General features: G+C 50.2%; 1 protein-coding gene across 1 annotated transcript in view; it reads right to left on the reverse strand.

The window, feature by feature from the left end:
* ZNFX1 (zinc finger NFX1-type containing 1) overlaps positions 1 to 17,032 on the reverse strand; it is a 28,410-nt gene that overhangs the window by 4,003 nt on the left and 7,375 nt on the right. The window contains exons 4-13 of the mRNA XM_062204337.1: positions 14,484 to 14,615; positions 13,101 to 13,249; positions 12,338 to 12,487; positions 9,434 to 9,548; positions 7,520 to 7,767; positions 5,474 to 5,613; positions 3,722 to 3,876; positions 2,867 to 3,012; positions 1,976 to 2,086; positions 1,568 to 1,663 (exon numbers count right to left, since the gene is read on the reverse strand). Coding sequence (XP_062060321.1) covers positions 1,568 to 1,663; positions 1,976 to 2,086; positions 2,867 to 3,012; positions 3,722 to 3,876; positions 5,474 to 5,613; positions 7,520 to 7,767; positions 9,434 to 9,548; positions 12,338 to 12,487; positions 13,101 to 13,249; positions 14,484 to 14,615 — 1,442 coding nt within the window. The remainder of the gene's footprint in view (positions 1 to 1,567; positions 1,664 to 1,975; positions 2,087 to 2,866; positions 3,013 to 3,721; positions 3,877 to 5,473; positions 5,614 to 7,519; positions 7,768 to 9,433; positions 9,549 to 12,337; positions 12,488 to 13,100; positions 13,250 to 14,483; positions 14,616 to 17,032) is intronic.

A 17,032-nucleotide genomic window follows, 5' to 3' on the forward strand; every position in this document is an offset into this window, starting at 1 on the left:
AGGCAATGGCGACAGCTCAAGTAACTGGGTTCTTGCCACCCATGCAGCAGATCTGGTTTGTGTTCCCGACTCCTAGCTCCAGGCCCTGCCCAATCCTGCCATTGTAGGAATCTGGTGAACAGATGAACCAGTGGATGGGAGCTCTGTCTGCCTCTCAAAATTGTTAAACATTTATTTTTGTGTCAAAATAACATTATCTTTTGGGGCTGGCGCTGTGGTGCAGGGTCAAGCTGACACTTGCAACACTAGCATCCCAAATCCAAGTGCCAGCTTGAGTCCCAAATGCTCTGCTTCTGATCCAGCTTCCTGCTAATGCACTGGGGAAGGTGGTGGAGGACGGCCGGGTGCTTGGGCCTCTGCCACCCATGTGGCAGACCTGGGTGGAGTTGCTTGCTGGCTCCTGGCTTCAGCCTGGCCCAAACCTGGATGTTGTAGGCATTTGGGGAGTAAACTAGTGGATGGAAGATTTTTCTCTGTCTCTCCCTCTCTGATGCTCTGCTTCTCAAATAAATACATGGTTTTTTTTTTTTGTGTTTTTTTTTTTTGTTTGTTTGTTTGTTTGTTTTTTGACAGGCAGAGTGGATAGTGAGAGAGAGAGAGAGAGAGAAAGGTCTTTCTTTTTGCCGTTGGTTCACCCTCTAATGGCCGCCGTGGCCGGCACATCATGCTGATCCAAAGCCAGGAGCCAGGTGCTTCTCCTGGTCTCCCATGCGGGTGCAGGGCCCAAGCACTTGGGCCATCCTCCACTGCCTTCCCGGGCCATAGCAGAGAGCTGGCCTGGAAGAGGGGCAACCGGGATAGAATCCGGCGCCCTGACCGGGACTAGAACCCGGTGTGCCTGCGCCGCAAGGTGGAGGATTAGCCTGTTAAGCCACGGCGCCGGCCAAATACATGTTTTTTAAAAATTATTTTTCAAGTTTTCTGTGAAGTTTCTTAAGTGCTGACTGCATAATACTGTCTCTGTCAAAGCAGTAATGGGATGAGGTGGGAGCCACTATTCTCACCGTACAGAAGACAACCCTGAGACTCACAAGTTCTGTGGGACCCACACAGATCCTCTTTTTTTTTTTGACAGGCAGAGTGGACAGTGAGAGAGAGAGACAGAGAGAAAGGTCTTCTTTTTTCCGTTGGTTCACCCCCCAAGTGGCTGCTACGGTCGCCGTGTTGTGGCCGGCGTGCTGCACTGATCTGAAGCCAGGAGCCAGGTGCTTCCTCCTGGTCTCCCATTTGGGTGCAAGGCCCAAGCACTTGGGCCATCCTCCACTGCACTTCCAGTCCACAGCAGAGAGCTGGACTTAGAGGAACAATCGGGACAGAATCCGGCACCCCGACCGGGACTAGAAACCAGGGTGCCGGCATCGAAGGTGGAAGATAAGCCTAGTGAGCCGCGGCGCCAGCCGTCACACAGATCCTCTTACTAAGCATCAGAGCTGGGTTGAAACAGCCGGGTCTGTATTCCCAGTTTCTATCCTCCTTCTCCCCGCAAAGGCTTCCTTTCATCCCGAGGGAAAGGCAGCCTCCAGGGCTGCTGGCACCACCCCCGAGAGAACACGTAGGACAGACTCACCTTGATATTCTCATATTTGAGGACGGAGGGGTGATTCTCCAGGTCCTGGTAGATGTGCGGGGTCAGGAGGCGGGCGATCTCAGGACGCATGCGGTGCTGAAACAACCCACGGCTATCGTTAGGGACGAGGCTAGGGGACAAATGGATGACTTCTCCGGTGGCGGAGCTGGGTGACGTTTGATAAGAGTAACCAGGAGACAGAGGGCGATGGGAACAGCCCTCTCGTCCTACAAACACTCAACACTTAACAAGGGTGACCGTGCAGTGTTTTACAACAGAAAGCAAGTTTGGCCCAGGCGTTTCATTACCTAAACCAGTTTCGTTTTTATGAGTCTGCCCTTGCTGGCAGTTGGCGGCTCCCAAGTCTTTCCCCAGGTATTCAGGAGTAATGGAGGCCCAGTTTCTCACCTGGTAATTCAGACGGACAAAGGGAATGTTGACTTTGACCAGCCGTTCAAAAAGGGACACCTCAAGGTTGAAGTTCTTGGCCAGGTCATACACATTGGCACTGGGGCGTAGCTGAGAAGAGAGACATGGCTGAGGATTCTCTATTGAAAATGTATCTTAACCATCTATCCTCTGTCCATCCATCCATCTGTCCTCCATCCGCCCATAAGTGGTTTTCCACTCTTCTAGGAACTGAGAGGTTAGGGATTGATAAGTGACAAAGGCTGCAACGAACTAAGGGTGCTGTGACAGCAGACCCAAAAGGTGGGAGTCTGTAGGTCTCCTGCCAGTGACATCTAAGTTGATGGCAGCATGGAAACTGCTAGTTAATCCCTTACTTGGAAAGCGAGTCAGAACGGGGAGCAGGAAGGATGGGGTAGGACAGCTGAGCAAACTGAGATGAAGCCAGAGAATCACTTTTTCCTTTCTAGGCCACTTTAAGAAGCTTGATTTTTATGGTAAGTTCAGTGGAAAACCATGAGAGCATTTCAAACCAAGGACGGTGTTAGGATCTGATTTACCTTCTTTAAAAAAAAAAAAAAAAAAATTCACTCTGGCTCCTTCGTGGAGAACAGATTACAGGAAAGCAACAATGCAGGCAGGGAGACCAGGGAGCAGGGCACAGTCCACGTAAGAGGCCGTGGTGAATTAGGGAGACAGCAGAAGGAACTGATGAAGCTTCCTCTAAAATAAACCCCAAACCCAACAGCCCTTGCTCTTAGACTGAACACGGAGGGCAGAGAAAGAATCACAAGAGCCACCAGTGAGCTAGAGGCCTGCTGAATGAAGCCAGGTGCTTCTGAAACCCCGCCCCTCTGAGAGCCTGCCCCTCTCCCTCGATGCTGGCTTTACCTGCTGGTGGTCCCCAATCAGAATCAGGTGCTGGCAGGCCTTGCTCAACGTGGCGATGGTGTGGGCCTCCAGGACCTCGGCGGCCTCCTCCACAATCACGATGCGCGGCTCCACCTTCTGCAGAATCTGACGGTATTTGGCAGCACCTCCAGTCGGGGGTGGGGTGGGGCTGAGCTGAGACATGGACTCTGCCATCTCCACCCACCCTCCCTGGCTCTGGGTCGGTGACAACGAGGGCCTCCTATCTCCCCAGGGCCGTGGTGTCCATCCAATGACAGCATTAGTGCTGGGTGGTCTTCACAGCATTACGCCCATGCTGGTCACTGCTGGAGTTTCTAACAGCAGGAGCGAGTGAGTACTGTTCACTAAGAGAGCCCAAGGAGCCAGTGCTGGAGTGTAGCAGTCAGAGCCGCTGCCTGCAGTGCCGGCATCCCATATGGCCGCTGGTTCAAGTCCTGGCTGCTCCACTTCTGGCCCAGCTCTCTGCTATGGCCTGGGAAAGCAGCAGAAGATGGCCCAAGTATTTGGGGCCCTGCACCCATGTGGGAGACCTGGAAGAAGCTCCAGGCTCCTGACTTTGGATAGGCACCAGTGCAGCCATTTGGGGAGTGAACCAGCGGATGGAAGAAGACCTCTCTCTTTCTCTTTCTGCCTCTCTGTAACTCTGTTTTTCAAATAAATAAATAAATCTTAAAAAAAAAAAAAAAAAAGTTCCCAAAACATGGGTTGCTTTTCATGGTATTTTCCTCTAATCTACTAAAGAAGCTTCTCTTCAACGCCCTAGATAATCTGATAGGACCTTGGCACCAGAAGTGAACTAGGCTGGAGCAGATCGATTTCCCCACACCTGCTTACCTGTGGTCGTCATTCCTACAACCTGGGCATCTTTCAGGATGTGCAGGTCTTCCTGGAGTCTCAGCTCCGCCATTCTCTCTGCTGACGAGCGGTACTGCCGTTCGTGGCTGAGGATCCTGCGGCGCGTGTCGGCCTGGTACATCTGTAACCACAGCCTGGAGAACAGGAAGAGCCAGGGCCGGGAAGGCACACGCTGTAAGAAGGTGGAGGAAACCCTCCCGTGCGCTCAGCGTAGGAGGTGAACCCCAGACCCTCGAGGATGTACAGGGCACAGGTGGGACAGGAGGGACCCAGAGGTACAGAGACTCAAGAGTCCAAAATGCCCAGGGAGATACGTGGCGTGGTCAGGGGCAGGATAAAGAACCAAAGTGTAACTACTGGGCAGAGAATAAGGGACTTCAAAAGCTTCAGGGGGAACTCCTAAGCGCCCTCCACCCGCTCTGCCGGCGCCCCCTTCCCTCCCCACGGGAGAAGTGCTGTTTTCCTTCACAAGGAAAACAGACGATAGCACTAACCTGCTGTCAGAATGTCTTTCGGCTGCTCTGCAGGTAAAACCCACGCTCCTCACCTGAGCTGCACCCGGCCCCACCCGCCCCGGAGTCCCCTCCCCGCCCTCCTCTGAGTCACAGCAGCGCTGGCGGCCTTCCTTCAATTTCTGATCAGCTGTGGTATCTCGCCCACCTCTGGGCCTTTACCTGCATGGTCCCTTCAACTCTGGCTGCTCCCCAGCTCCCACTGGACCTGACAGTGCCTATTTTTCTTGCAGATCTTGCCTCCAATGTCACTTTCCTGAGTGTCTCAGACTAGCTCAGACCTGTGTTACATCCTCTATACTTCCTGCTCTCTCCTTTTGCTTAGTGTTTATGCCCATATGTAACTTTATGCTTGAGGAATTACGTGACTATTCTATCCCTGGATAGACTCCACATGGAATTATGTGACTATCGTCTCCCTGGGTAGACTGCACGTGGAATTATGTGACCATCCTGTCTCCCTGGGTAGACCGCACGTGGAATTATGTGACCGTCCTGTCTCCCTGGGTAGACCGCACGTGGAATTACGTGACAGTCCTGTCTCCCTGGGTAGACCCCACGTGGAATTATGTGACTGTTCTGTCTCCCTGGGTAGACCCCACGTGGAATTATGTGACCGTCCTGTCTCCCTGGGTAGACCGCACATGGAATTATGTGACCGTCCTGTCTCCCTGGGTAGACCGCACATGGAATTATGTGACCGTCCTGTCTCCCTGGGTAGACCGCACGTGGAATTACGTGACCGTCCTGTCTCCCTGGGTAGACCGCACGTGGAATTACGTGACCGTCCTGTCTCCCTGGGTAGACCGCACGTGGAATTACGTGACCGTCCTGTCTCCCTGGGTAGACCCCACGTGGAATTACGTGACCGTCCTGTCTCCCTGGGTAGACCCCACGTGGAATTACGTGACCGTCCTGTCTCCCTGGGTAGACCGCACGTGGAATTACGTGACCGTCCTGTCTCCCTGGGTAGACCGCACGTGGAATTATGTGACCGTCCTGTCTCCCTGGGTAGACCGCACGTGGAATTATGTGACCGTCCTGTCTCCCTGGATGGACTCCACACCCCCTGAAGGCAGAGCAAGGAGCTGCTCTACCTCATGGCTGCATCCCGAGCACGCAGCTCAGCAGTGCGCTCAGTCAGGAGCACTGCTGAAGGTCTTGGGGGTGGGGGGTATTCTGGGAAATCACAAGGGCTGCTCCGGGAGGGGCACGGTACCTATAAAGCTGCCAGCGAGAATTCAGGTCCAGCTGCCAGACGTCCTGGACTTCATTGGCCTCAGCCTCAGTCATGGTGTTCAGTTTGCGAAGCTCAACCTTCACTTTCTTCTTCATTTTCCTTTTCTGGTTGCGCTGGGTCTGCAGACATCAAAACCAGGCGAGATGCTGTCTGAGAAGTGCACCCAGTTCTAGGCCCAGGCAGGGCCATCTCTGACGGACCTCAAGTCACAGGGGGTCAAACCAAGGCTACGCAGCCAGTCTGCCTGGACTCAAAGCCCCTTTCTAGCTGTTGTTAGGCGGTGAGAGTAAGGCAAGAACCTCATTTCTATGTGCCTCAGCATCCTCTTCTATAACATGAGGGAAGCACCTCCCAGAGGGTTGCTGGCTTGAGAGAGGAGTAAATGTGCCCACCTGGAAAACACACAGTGCTGGGGCTGGGCATCACTGGACCTCTATGACCAAACTGTTTCTCATTCCCAAAACATGCGTGTTCTGCACAGGGTGAGGGCAGATCTCTGCACCAATGCTGCGGGATTGATGCTGAGCAACTGTCTGCTCAAATGGTCCTAATGCTGTCATACCCACCTGGTACCCTCATCGAGCGGGTGACAGGCGCTGGTTATGAGAAAGTGCTCTCCCTTGGCTATCACCAAGTCTGAGGTCATGCGAGAGAGGTCACCACAATAAAGGCCTCCCCAGCTTCAAAACCAAACAAACCAATCCCTCCTGATGGCACACGGCAGAGAGCCGTCCAAGGATTGGGATCATGACTCCACCCACCACACTGGACTGAACTGAGCTAGGGAGCAAGGTAGGCAGTCAAGTGAGAACTGGATTCAACTGCTTTGATGCTGGTTGGAGTCCTGGCTGCTCCACTTCTGATCTAGCTCCCTGCTAATGTGCCTGGGAAATTGGCAGAGGATGGCCTGAGTGCTTGGGCCCCCATTGTGGGCGTGAACTAGTGGATGGAAGACCTCTCTCTCTCTCTCTCTGTCTTCCCCCGCAAAGCCCCCCTCCCACGTAACTCTGCCTTTCAAATAAATAAAAAAGAAATCTTTAACAAAAATCAAAGTTGTCTTTGAAAGTCCCTCAAATCGTCAGCGGGATTTGTAAACTGGTCTTCTGGGCACCATGTTCTCTGTTGTCATAGCAATAACACATGGGGACCTGTGACCACTGGGCCTGATGAAAGCAGCAGAGGTAGGTCTACAGGGAGACACCTGGCCGTTCAGCTGAGAGTCCACCTGGCCTGGAGGGCTCACTCCACTGTGCTACTTCAGTTCTTTTCTTTTTTTTTTTTTTAATTTTTGACAGGCAGAGTGGATAGTGAGAGAGACAGAGAGAAAGGTCTTCCTTTGCCGTTGGTTCACCCTCCAATGGCCACCGTGGCCAGCGCACCGTGCCTGACCCAAAGCCAGGAGCCAGGTGCTTCTCCTGGTCTCCCATGGGGTACAGGGCCCAAGGACTTGGGCCATCTTCCACTGCACTCCCGGGCCATAGCAGAGAGCTGGCCTGGAAGAGGAGCAACTGGGACAGAATCCGGTGCCCCGACCGGGACTAGAACCCGGTGTGCCGGCGCTGCTAGGCGGAGGATTAGCCTGTTGAGCCACGGCGCCGGCCTGCTACTTCAGTTCTTTAATGTCTTCAAGCAAGTTCACAGACCCATCCATGGCTGAGAAGGTAACAACCCTGAACACAGGAAGCAATGAGACCATGGCCATCTGATTCGACTCAAGGTGCTGAATTCTTCTAAAAGTTGTAGAGTAGCACTTGGTTACCTACTTCCTCTTTCTATGTTGGCATTTTTTGCTGAGGCCCCTCTGAAGCTTTCTATAACCTTGGGAATTAGATTCACACTAGGGTTAGGCTGAACATGGGCACAGTTTCTAACTGTGAGGATGAAGTGAATACACCGTTAACAGAAGTGTTCAGAACACTCAGGCCTGTTCTAGCAGAGTCTAAACCACATCACGTGGCAGTAATAACTCAACACCTGTTTCCCATTCTGTTGGGGCCCTCAGGAACCCAGAGGAAGTGAGTTTACCTCCCACTCTCCTGTGGCTTGATCCTGTCCAGCTGCTGTCCCAGGGCCATAGTGGTCCAGTCTCATAGCCAGAAGCATCTTGGCCAGTTCCTGGTCTGCCCCATTTTCCTCCTTCTTCCGCCGCCGGGGCCTTATCACTTCTTCCTCCTCAATCACTCGGTCTGCTTGAATCAGGTCGGCCTCTTCTGCAATTTCAATCAGCGAGCCTTCCTCCTCGCCTTCCTCCTCCTCTTCCCCTTCTGCCTGTGCTGAGCGAGGAAAGCAGACAGGACAGGGACGGATGGGAGAGGGCACCTGGAAGAGCTCAGAAGCGTGAAGACCTTCTCGAGGGGTTTAAGTGATTCCCTCCGGGGAGGGAGATTGGGAGGAATGAGAGGGAGGGAGGCAAGGTTCCTTATATTTCTTTGTTAAGTGTTCTAGATCTTATAAATCAGATGAATGTACACCTTTTTGAGAAGAGTTTTGTATGTATCATAAAGGAGGTTATAAAATAATGTAAATATGCAATTTGAAGGATAAAAATACATAAAATGAGCATACAAGTACCTTTTACTCAATTTAAGAAGGAGAAACCTATCATAGCTTTTGAAGACTCTTGTGGATCCTTCTAACCTGAATTTTGTGTTACTCATTTTCCTTTTTAAAAAGAACAAACTTGGGGCTGGTGTTGACACAGCCGGTCATGGCACCACGCTGGCGTGCCATAAGGGCACCGTTTGTGTCCTGCTGCTCTGCTCCTGATCCAGCTCCCTGCCAATGGCCTGGGAAAAACAGTAGAATACGGCCCAACTGTTTGGACCCTTGCTACCCATGTGAGAGACCCAGATGAAGCTCCTGGCTCTTGGCTTCCAGCCCTGGGTGTTGTGGCCATCTATGGAGTGAACCAGTAACTGGAAGCTCGCTCTCTTTGTCTCTCCCTCTAACTCCTTCAAATAAATAAATAAATCTTAAAAAAAAAAAAAAAAAAAGTGCCCCCGTATACGCTGCATGTCTCCTTTTAAACGACACATCCGGTGTATCTATCTTCCTGGAACGTGCCTTCTCCGTTCAGCATGTGCTGAGATTTCTATGGAGATGGTGTGATGCATTCCTTTTCAGCTGTACAGTATTCCATTATCTATGTAGACTCTAACTGACCCATCCACTGCACAAACATTGATGGGGATTTGAGTTCTGTCTGTTCCTCCGTCACAAAGTGACCGTGCCAATGTATGTCCCCAAGAGGGCTGTATTACAGTCCCCATGTGCTACGTGCTCAGCAGTGAGGGGCTGTAGCAAACTTTTTTTGCCAGCCTGGTGAGTGTGTAATAGTATTTCATTGCGGTTTTAACTCCCTTCTGTCCATTCTATGGTCTTCTGCTCTACCAGCTGAGCTACCCAAGAGTGCACTTGAACCCTCCCTCCCTCCCTTCCTTTTTAAAGATTTATTAATTTATTTGAAAGGCAGAGTTCAGAGAGGTAGAGGCAGAGAGAGAGGTCTTCCATCTGCTGGTTCACTCCCCAGATAGCCACAATGGCTGGAGCTAGGCTGATCCGAACCAGGAGCCAGGAGCTTCTTCTGGGTCTCCCACGCAGGTGCAGGGCCCAAGGACTTGGACAGTCTTCTGTTGCCTTCCCAGGCCATAGCAGAGAGCTGGATCGGAAGTGGAGCAGCCAAGACTCGAACCAGCACCCACATGGGATGCCGGCACTGCAGACGGCAGCTTTACCTGCTGCCCAGCCCCTCAATTCCTTTCTAATGAGCGTGTTTTCTGTGCCTACTGACCAGCAGGATTCCCATTCTGTGTGATGTGCCCACTCAAAGTCCTATCTGTTTCCTTAGCTGCTGCTTGTCTTCCTCTGATGGATTTACAGCTCTTCATACATTCTGGACCTCACTTTTCAGCCTGTGCTCGGCAGCCACGCACGTCTTACCTGTACTCTCAGGTCCTGCTGGGGCAGCGTTCTGGGTGAAAGAACCGACACCCAGACCCAGCCACTCCAGCATCATGGAATGCTTCCAGTGCTGGCAGTAAATCCACTCACTGTCCTGAGGAAGGAAGAATCACGTCATGAGGCTTCTGACAACCAATGGAAAGGCGAGGTCTCCTCACTGGTCTGAAGTCATTCCCTAAAACCCAGGGGCTGTGGAGCAGATGCTTAGCCTCGTGCTTAAGACAGCTGCCTGGCCGGCGCCGTGGCTTAACAGGCTAATCCGCCTTGCAGCGCCAGCACACCGGGTTCTAGTCCTGGTTGGGGCGCTGGATTCTATCCCGGTTGCCCCTCTTCCAGGCCAGCTCTCTGCTATGGCCTGGGTAGGCAGTGGAGGATGGCCCAAGTCCTTGGGCCCTGCACCCGCATGGGAGACCAGGAGAAGCACCTGGCTCCTGGCTTCGGATCAGCACAATGCGCTGGCCGCAGTGGCCATTGGAGGGTGAACCAACGGCAAAGGAAGACCTTTCTCTCTGTCTCTTTCTCTCTCACTATCCACTCTGCCTGTCAAAAAAAAAAAAAAAAAAAGACAGCTGCCTCCCACATCAGAGCATCTGGGTTTGATTCCTGGCTCTAGCTCCTGATTTCAGCTTCCTGCCAAAGTAGATCCTGGAAGATGGCAGGTGACGGCTTGAGTAGCTGGCTCCCTGCTGCCCACTCTGGGAGACGCAGATTGCAGTCCCACTACTGGCTTCAGCCCTGGCCCAGCCTCAGCCATTGTGGAGATGTGGGGAGTTAATCAGTGGATAAGAGCTTACTTTCTCTCTCAAACACATAAAAGTTTACAAAACAAAAACATTATTATTAAATGCCTTAAAAAAAACAACCATTCAGAGATCACAAATGGGCATCCCTTCAGCAACTGGAACATTTAATGTGATTTGTGTGGGATTTTAAAAAAAGATTTATTTTTTTATTTATTTGAAAGGCAGCATTACAGACAAAGGAGGAGAGACAGAGAGAGAGATCTTCCATCTACTGGTTCACTCCCCAAAAGCCACAACGGCTGGGGCAGACAGAAGCTAGAAGTCCAAAGCTTTATCTGGGTCTCCCACATGGGTGGCTGGAGCCTAAGCATTTGGGCCGTCCTCCAGTGCTTTCCCAAGTGCATTAGCAGGGAGCTGGATTAGAAGTGCAGCAGCCGAGTTTCAAACCAGTGCCCGTATGGGACGCCGGCATTGCATGCAGAGGCAAAACCTGCTACACCACCACGTTGGGCCCTGCATGGGATTTTAAAAATCAAAATTTCCAGACTCTCCAGACAGAATCTGGAGCTATGGCAACAAGAAGCCTGTATTACTGAATGGCAACAAATGGCTGGGGCTGAGCTGCTGTCACTTCTTTTCCAGTTTCCCCCAATTTTCCTACTTCCTAAGGTTTCACATCTGGACTGCTTCAGTTATTTACAGAACCTGACCGGGGCCAGTGGTATGGCATCTGGCATCCCATATGGGTACTGGTTCGAGTCCCAGATGTTCCACTTCCGATCCAGCTCTCTGCTACGGTCTGGGAAAGCATTAGAAGATGGCCCAAGTCCTTGGGCCCCTGCACCCATGTGGGAGACCCGGAAGAAGCTCCTGGCATCAGATTGGCTCAGCTCCGGCCACTGTGGCCAACTGGGGAGCGAACCAGCGGATGGAAGACCTCTCTCTCTGTCTCTCTCTCTCTGTGTAACTTTGACTTAAAAATAAATAAATAAATATTAAAAAAAAATAATAATAAGAGCCTGACTGACTCCTTGAAGGAGTCTGTAACCCTGGAAATCACCAACCCAACGATAATAGTGCCGCCTTTTCACCGGGTTCCTGGCCACATGGTCTTGGTTACTTCTCATAGCAGCCTTTTGTAGCAGGCAAGATTCTTCCCTGTTTGATTGCTGGGGATCATACTGTCCCAAGTCACACAGCCAGACTGCAAGACCCCGGTCTGTCAATTCCCAAGCTCTCTGTATGTGCTGGATTGCCTCTGGTTTTGTTTATTTCATTTAAAAAACAGCACACGTGCTTTTCACCAAGATGGCGCCAAAGGCGAAGAAGGAAGCTCCTGCCCCTCCTAAAGTCGAAGCCAAAGCAAAGGCCTTGAAGGCCAAGAAGGCAGTGCTGAAAGGCGTCCACAGCCAGAAGAAGAAGAAGATCCGCACGTCCCCCACCTTCCGGCGGCCCAAGACACTACGCCTCCAACGGCAGCCCAAATACCCTCGGAAGAGCGCCCCCAGGAGAAACAAGCTTGACCACTATGCCATCATCAAGTTCCCCCTGACCACAGAGTCGGCCATGAAGAAGATAGAAGACAACAACACACTGGTGTTCATTGTAGATGTCAAGGCCAACAAGCACCAGATCAAACAAGCTGTGAAGAAACTCTATGACATTGATGTGGCCAAAGTCAACACCCTGATCAGACCTGATGAAGGCATATGTGTGGCTGGCTCCTGACTATGATGCTCTGGACGTTGCCAACAAAACTGGGATCATCTGAACTGAGTCCAGCTGGCTAATTCTAAATATATGTTTTCCACCATTTAAAAAAAAAAAAAAAAAAAAAAGAGCACACGTAAATATTACCTTGTTTATTCAAGTAATAATCCTTAAGAATTAAGTGGATCTATAAGATGTTGGGTATTATTTGCAAGTAAAATTTACAAATACTGACAATTTCATTATGGTTCAACTTCATGCTGTTATTCCTTCCACTTTGTAACAGGGGAAACAGACATGGACAAACGTGCCCAGGACAAAGCCAGGGTTCAAACCCAGCAGGCTGGCTGCCTCTCGTCACCGAGGGCATTTTTCCCTGAGGCAGCATCAGACCCAGCAGCTGCGGGCTCCCCTCTGGGGTGAGTCCTACCTGCGCTGGTCCGTTCATCAGGCTCTCCCAGTGGTGGGGGGCGATGTACTTCTCCAGGTACTGCTCGCGCAGGACACCACGCATTGTGCACTCCAACGTCTGCGCCCCCTCATGCAGCTCCTGCTCTGACTCCTTCATCTGGGTCACGATCTGCAATCAGAGAAGCGTGGCTCCAGCTCTCTCTGCTGTGAGCACAGGGAAGAAATGAGGGGAATATATCACTCCCCAAAGTCAGTCCTTGCCTGGAGGGAAAACAAAGCCAAGACAGAACAGCAAGAGGAGAGAACGGACACATCAGTGAGCAAGCCAGCTGCCCAGGCACATCAGTGTGTTCTTAGAACCCAAGGAAGAGGATCTGAAACATCTAAATGACAGAACAGAAAAACAGGCCTAGGGTCCTGTGGCAGAGGCATCAAAGCTTCCCAGTATGTGTGCTCTTCTGCTCCACGGTGTAAGAACTCGGGTTTCCGGTCCAGCACTTACTGCCCGCTGAATGATGGGCAATGGGCTGGGAGTTACGAGCACTGTGGGTGAGCCGGCGGAAGTGGCCTTAAGGTCCTGGCAGAGGTAGCGGGCGGTGCGCCCTTCTGCATGCTTTCTCCATCTCGGATCAAAGGGATTAGCTAAATGGAATGCCGGACGGAGCCGGGCCTTCAGAGCTCTGGGAAGCCTCCGCCCGACCCTGGGCTGTTTATCCAGAAAGCCACTGCGGTCTTTGCAGGTCCCCTGGGGCTGCCTCAGATGTGCCGGAGCGGGGACTCACGCTCATGTAGGCCCTGCGCAGGTGCATGGGCAGGTTGCGGCGGAATTCCCGCTTGTTCCTCAGCTCCCTCAGAGTGAACTGCTTCAGGATTTCACTGTTGCTTCTTCCGCCTACACGCACGATGCTGGTTTTCTGACACTTGTAGATGCCTGTGGAGCAAAGCAGAGTTTTGCAGGGTTGAGAGGAGCTAGGCTGCATTCTCAAGGGAGAGCTATATTGCCTCAGCCGGACCCTCAGGGAACAAACTTGCACTTACAGCAAGCAAGAAGGCCACAGGAGGACACAGCCAGGGGAGTGCGCGGTACAGTGCTCACGAGCGCAGGCTCTGCAGCCAGGGGACCTTGGCTCCAGCTCTCACTGCTGTGTGACCTGGGCCAAGTTACCTGAGTCTCAGTTTCTCTGTGATTTGGAGACGGCAGCACCTTCACAACAGAGCTGTCGTTGGATAAATGAGAGTATGTCTCCGTAGCTTCTAGCCAGGGGCCAGTACACAGCAAGCTCTTGGTAAACATGATCTGCTATTCCCTGCAGGTTTACTGATGCTTCTAAGTTCCAGGCTTGTGCCTGGTTCTGAAGCCATAGCAACCTAAACACAGACTCAATTCCTGATTTGTTCTCTTGTCTCACAGCCCAGCAGAGAAGATATTCATAAAACAGTTTCTTACAATACTGGGAAGTATAAGTACTTAGCACCTGATGCTTTAAGTGGGTGGCAGGGGGCCTTGCTTAATATGGGTAAGGACCGATTCTTGAAGATCTAATATTTAAACCGGGACTCTGAGAACAAAGATTTATCTAGGTGAAAGAGGGGTATAGATGTATGGAAGATAATGTTCTTAGCAAAATGAAAGGTACTCATATTCATTAACACAATTAGTATTTTCTTGAGTGCCTAATAGGTGCCAGGAGCTGTGACTACAGCAAGGAAACAGGCCCAGGCCTCACAGTGTGTATCGTCTACAGTAGAGACACATAAAATATATTGCACAGAAAGAAAAAACAATACAAAAGGTGACTTAACTTTGTGATGTCTGGGGGCAACAGGGAAAGTCTACCTGGAGAAGAGAGATCTAAGGTGCGACCTAAAGAATGAATCAGAGCCAGCCAGGTTGGCTGAACTCCAGCTGAAGGAAGAGGGAGAAGGGAGAAGGCAGGGGAACAGAATGGGGCAAAGGAGGAGCGGGAGGAAGTCAAGTATGGGGAGACAGTACTGCTGGGGTCAGGAAGAACAGGGGAGCAGTAGGAGATGAGGTTCAGAGACAGACTGGGATAGGTCCCCTGGGGCGTTCTAGGTTCGAATAAGGACTACGGAGTTTGTTCAAAAAAGCAACAGAAAAAGCTACGGAGACGTTCAACCGTCATTGTCTTGTCACCGAACACTACCTTCCAGAAACTGGTCCAAAGCATGGTTGGTGTAACACACGACCAAGATGGGGAACTTCTGCAGGCTGATCTGCCACACAGACTCGTTGGTTAGAAGGGCCTGGATAATCTTTAGCCCCACATAGGTTTTGCCTAGAAAATAACGAAAATGGAGTTAAAAAATTCAGACATTCCCTAAAAGGAGTAATCACTTAGAGCAAAATCTTTCTTTTTTATAATTATGTTGAGTTAATGCATCGAGATGGTACCAAACCCCAGCGCCTGAAATGGGTGTGATACAAGAAGCCCCCAACCCCCGCATGTGTTCCCGGTCCCCTGTGAACTCCCCAGAGCCCATCTTTCTACGCTGTATGCAGACAAACAAATATGAATGCATGTTTTCAGTCTTCCCTTTTCTTTTGAAAACACAAAAAGTATTTACATACAAATAGCCTGTTTACATTGTCCTATACCCTGCTTTTTTCCACTTCCTGTATTTCAGAGGCAATTCTCTATTAGTATACCAAAAGAATCCCCCCTCACATTTGTTTTAGAGTTCTAAAGCCGTTTTTTAGCTAATTTCTGATTTGTGGACATACATAAGTATATTGTTTCCAATTTCACATAGCAATTTTATTTTTAAAAGATTTATTTTAGGGGGGGCCAGCACTGTGGCGCAGTAGGTTAATCCTCTGCCTGTGCTGCCAGCATCCCATATGGGCACTGGTTCTAGTCCCAGCTGCTCTTCCGATCCAGCTCTCTGTCATGGCCTGGAAAAGCATGACCCAAGTCCCTGGGCCCCTGCACCCATGTGGGAGACCCAGAAGAAGCTCCTGGCTCCTGGCTTCAGATCAGCTTAGCTCTGGCTGTTGAGGCCATCTGAGGAGTAAACCAGGGGATAGAAGACCTCTCTCTCTGCTTCTGCCTCTCTGTAATTCTGCCATTCAAATAAATAAATAAATAAATCTTTAAAAAAAATAAAGAAAATGGTGAAAAATAAATGTAAGTAGGCATTTGCCTAAATATTCACAACATACAGAGGTATTCAAAAAGTTCATAGAAACATCTATTATGAAAAAACTGTAAGGATTTCAAAAATTTTTTAAAGTTTAAAAATATATTGATTTTTTATTTGAAAGGCAGACAGAGAGAGATCTTCCATCCACAGATTCACTCCCTAAACGCCCACAATAGGTGGTGTCAGACCTGGACAAAGCCAGGAACCCACAATTCAATCCAGGTCTCCCACACTGGTAGCAGGGACTCCAGTACTTGAGCCATCAGCTGTCTCCCAGAGTTAGCATTAGCAGGAAGTCAGAATTACTGGTAGGAGCATAAACAGATACATCTTCCCCCTTCCCTTTTCTTAAAGCCCTTAAAACATCATTTTAAATTATGCAGATTTTCCTTTATATAGGTGATTCTTATCAGAAAGAATTCTCCATTCTGGTATACGAATTTTTTTTATCCTGACTTGTCATTACTTTAATAGTATTTTTAAAGATCTCTTCCTGTTCCTTTTGTTGTTGTTGTTGTTACATCCTTTTGGGAGGTTAATTTAACATACCTATCATAATTATTAGTTTCTTACTTTTGGGGGAAAATCTGCAGAAATAATAAGCAGAGTACCCAAAGATACACACATATAGAGACACAGATGTATAAACATACGGACACTTACTATAGCACTATATATAATACCAAAAGAAAAAAATTATGGTACATTCAGACTCTAGAGTATTACGCAGGCATAGTAAAAAGAATGATGTCCCTCTCTAATCATGACTATAATGTAAAGACTGTAAATATGTATATAACACGTTGCTGCACTTAAAAAAATTATAGACCAACACATAGAGCATGAGCCTATCTTTGCTACTAAGTAACAGAAAAAGCATATGTGTACACATGTGAATATAAAAATCTGCAGATACATCAGCGTGAACCTTGGAGACCTGCTCCAAAGGCACACATCCAGGTACTGACAGTGGTTACTATCCTGTAGATATTAGAGTGGCACAAGAGGAAATAGGGCTGGTGTTGGGGCATGGCTGGCTGAGCTGTCGTCCCACGAGTGCCGGTTCCCATTCCAGCTGCTCCACTTCTGATCCAGCTCCCTGCTAATGCACCTGGGAAAGCAGCAGCAGATGACTCAAGTGCTTGGGCCCCTGAACCTACGTGGGGGACCCAGATGAAGTTCCTAGCTTCCACCAGGTCCGGTCCCTACCACTGCAGTCATCTGGGAAGTGAACCAGTGAACTAGTGGATGGAAGGTCAGTCTCTCCCTTTCTCTCTGTAACTCTGTCTTTCAAATAAATAATCCACTGGTTCACTCTCCATACGGTCTCAACAGCTGGAGTTGGGCTGATCTGATGCCAGGATCCAGGAGCTTCTTCCGGGTCTCCCACACAGGTGCAAGAGTCCAAGGACTTGGGGCATCTTCTACTGCTTTCCCAGGCCATAGCAGAGAGCTGGATTGGAAGTGGGGCAGCCAGGACTCGAACCGGAGCCCATATGGGATGCTGGCACTGCAGGCGGTGGCTTTATCCACTATGCCACAGTGCCAGCCC

The sequence above is a fragment of the Lepus europaeus genome, chromosome 10 (genome assembly GCF_033115175.1).
Source record: "Lepus europaeus isolate LE1 chromosome 10, mLepTim1.pri, whole genome shotgun sequence".
Taxonomy (NCBI): Eukaryota; Metazoa; Chordata; class Mammalia; order Lagomorpha; family Leporidae; genus Lepus; species Lepus europaeus.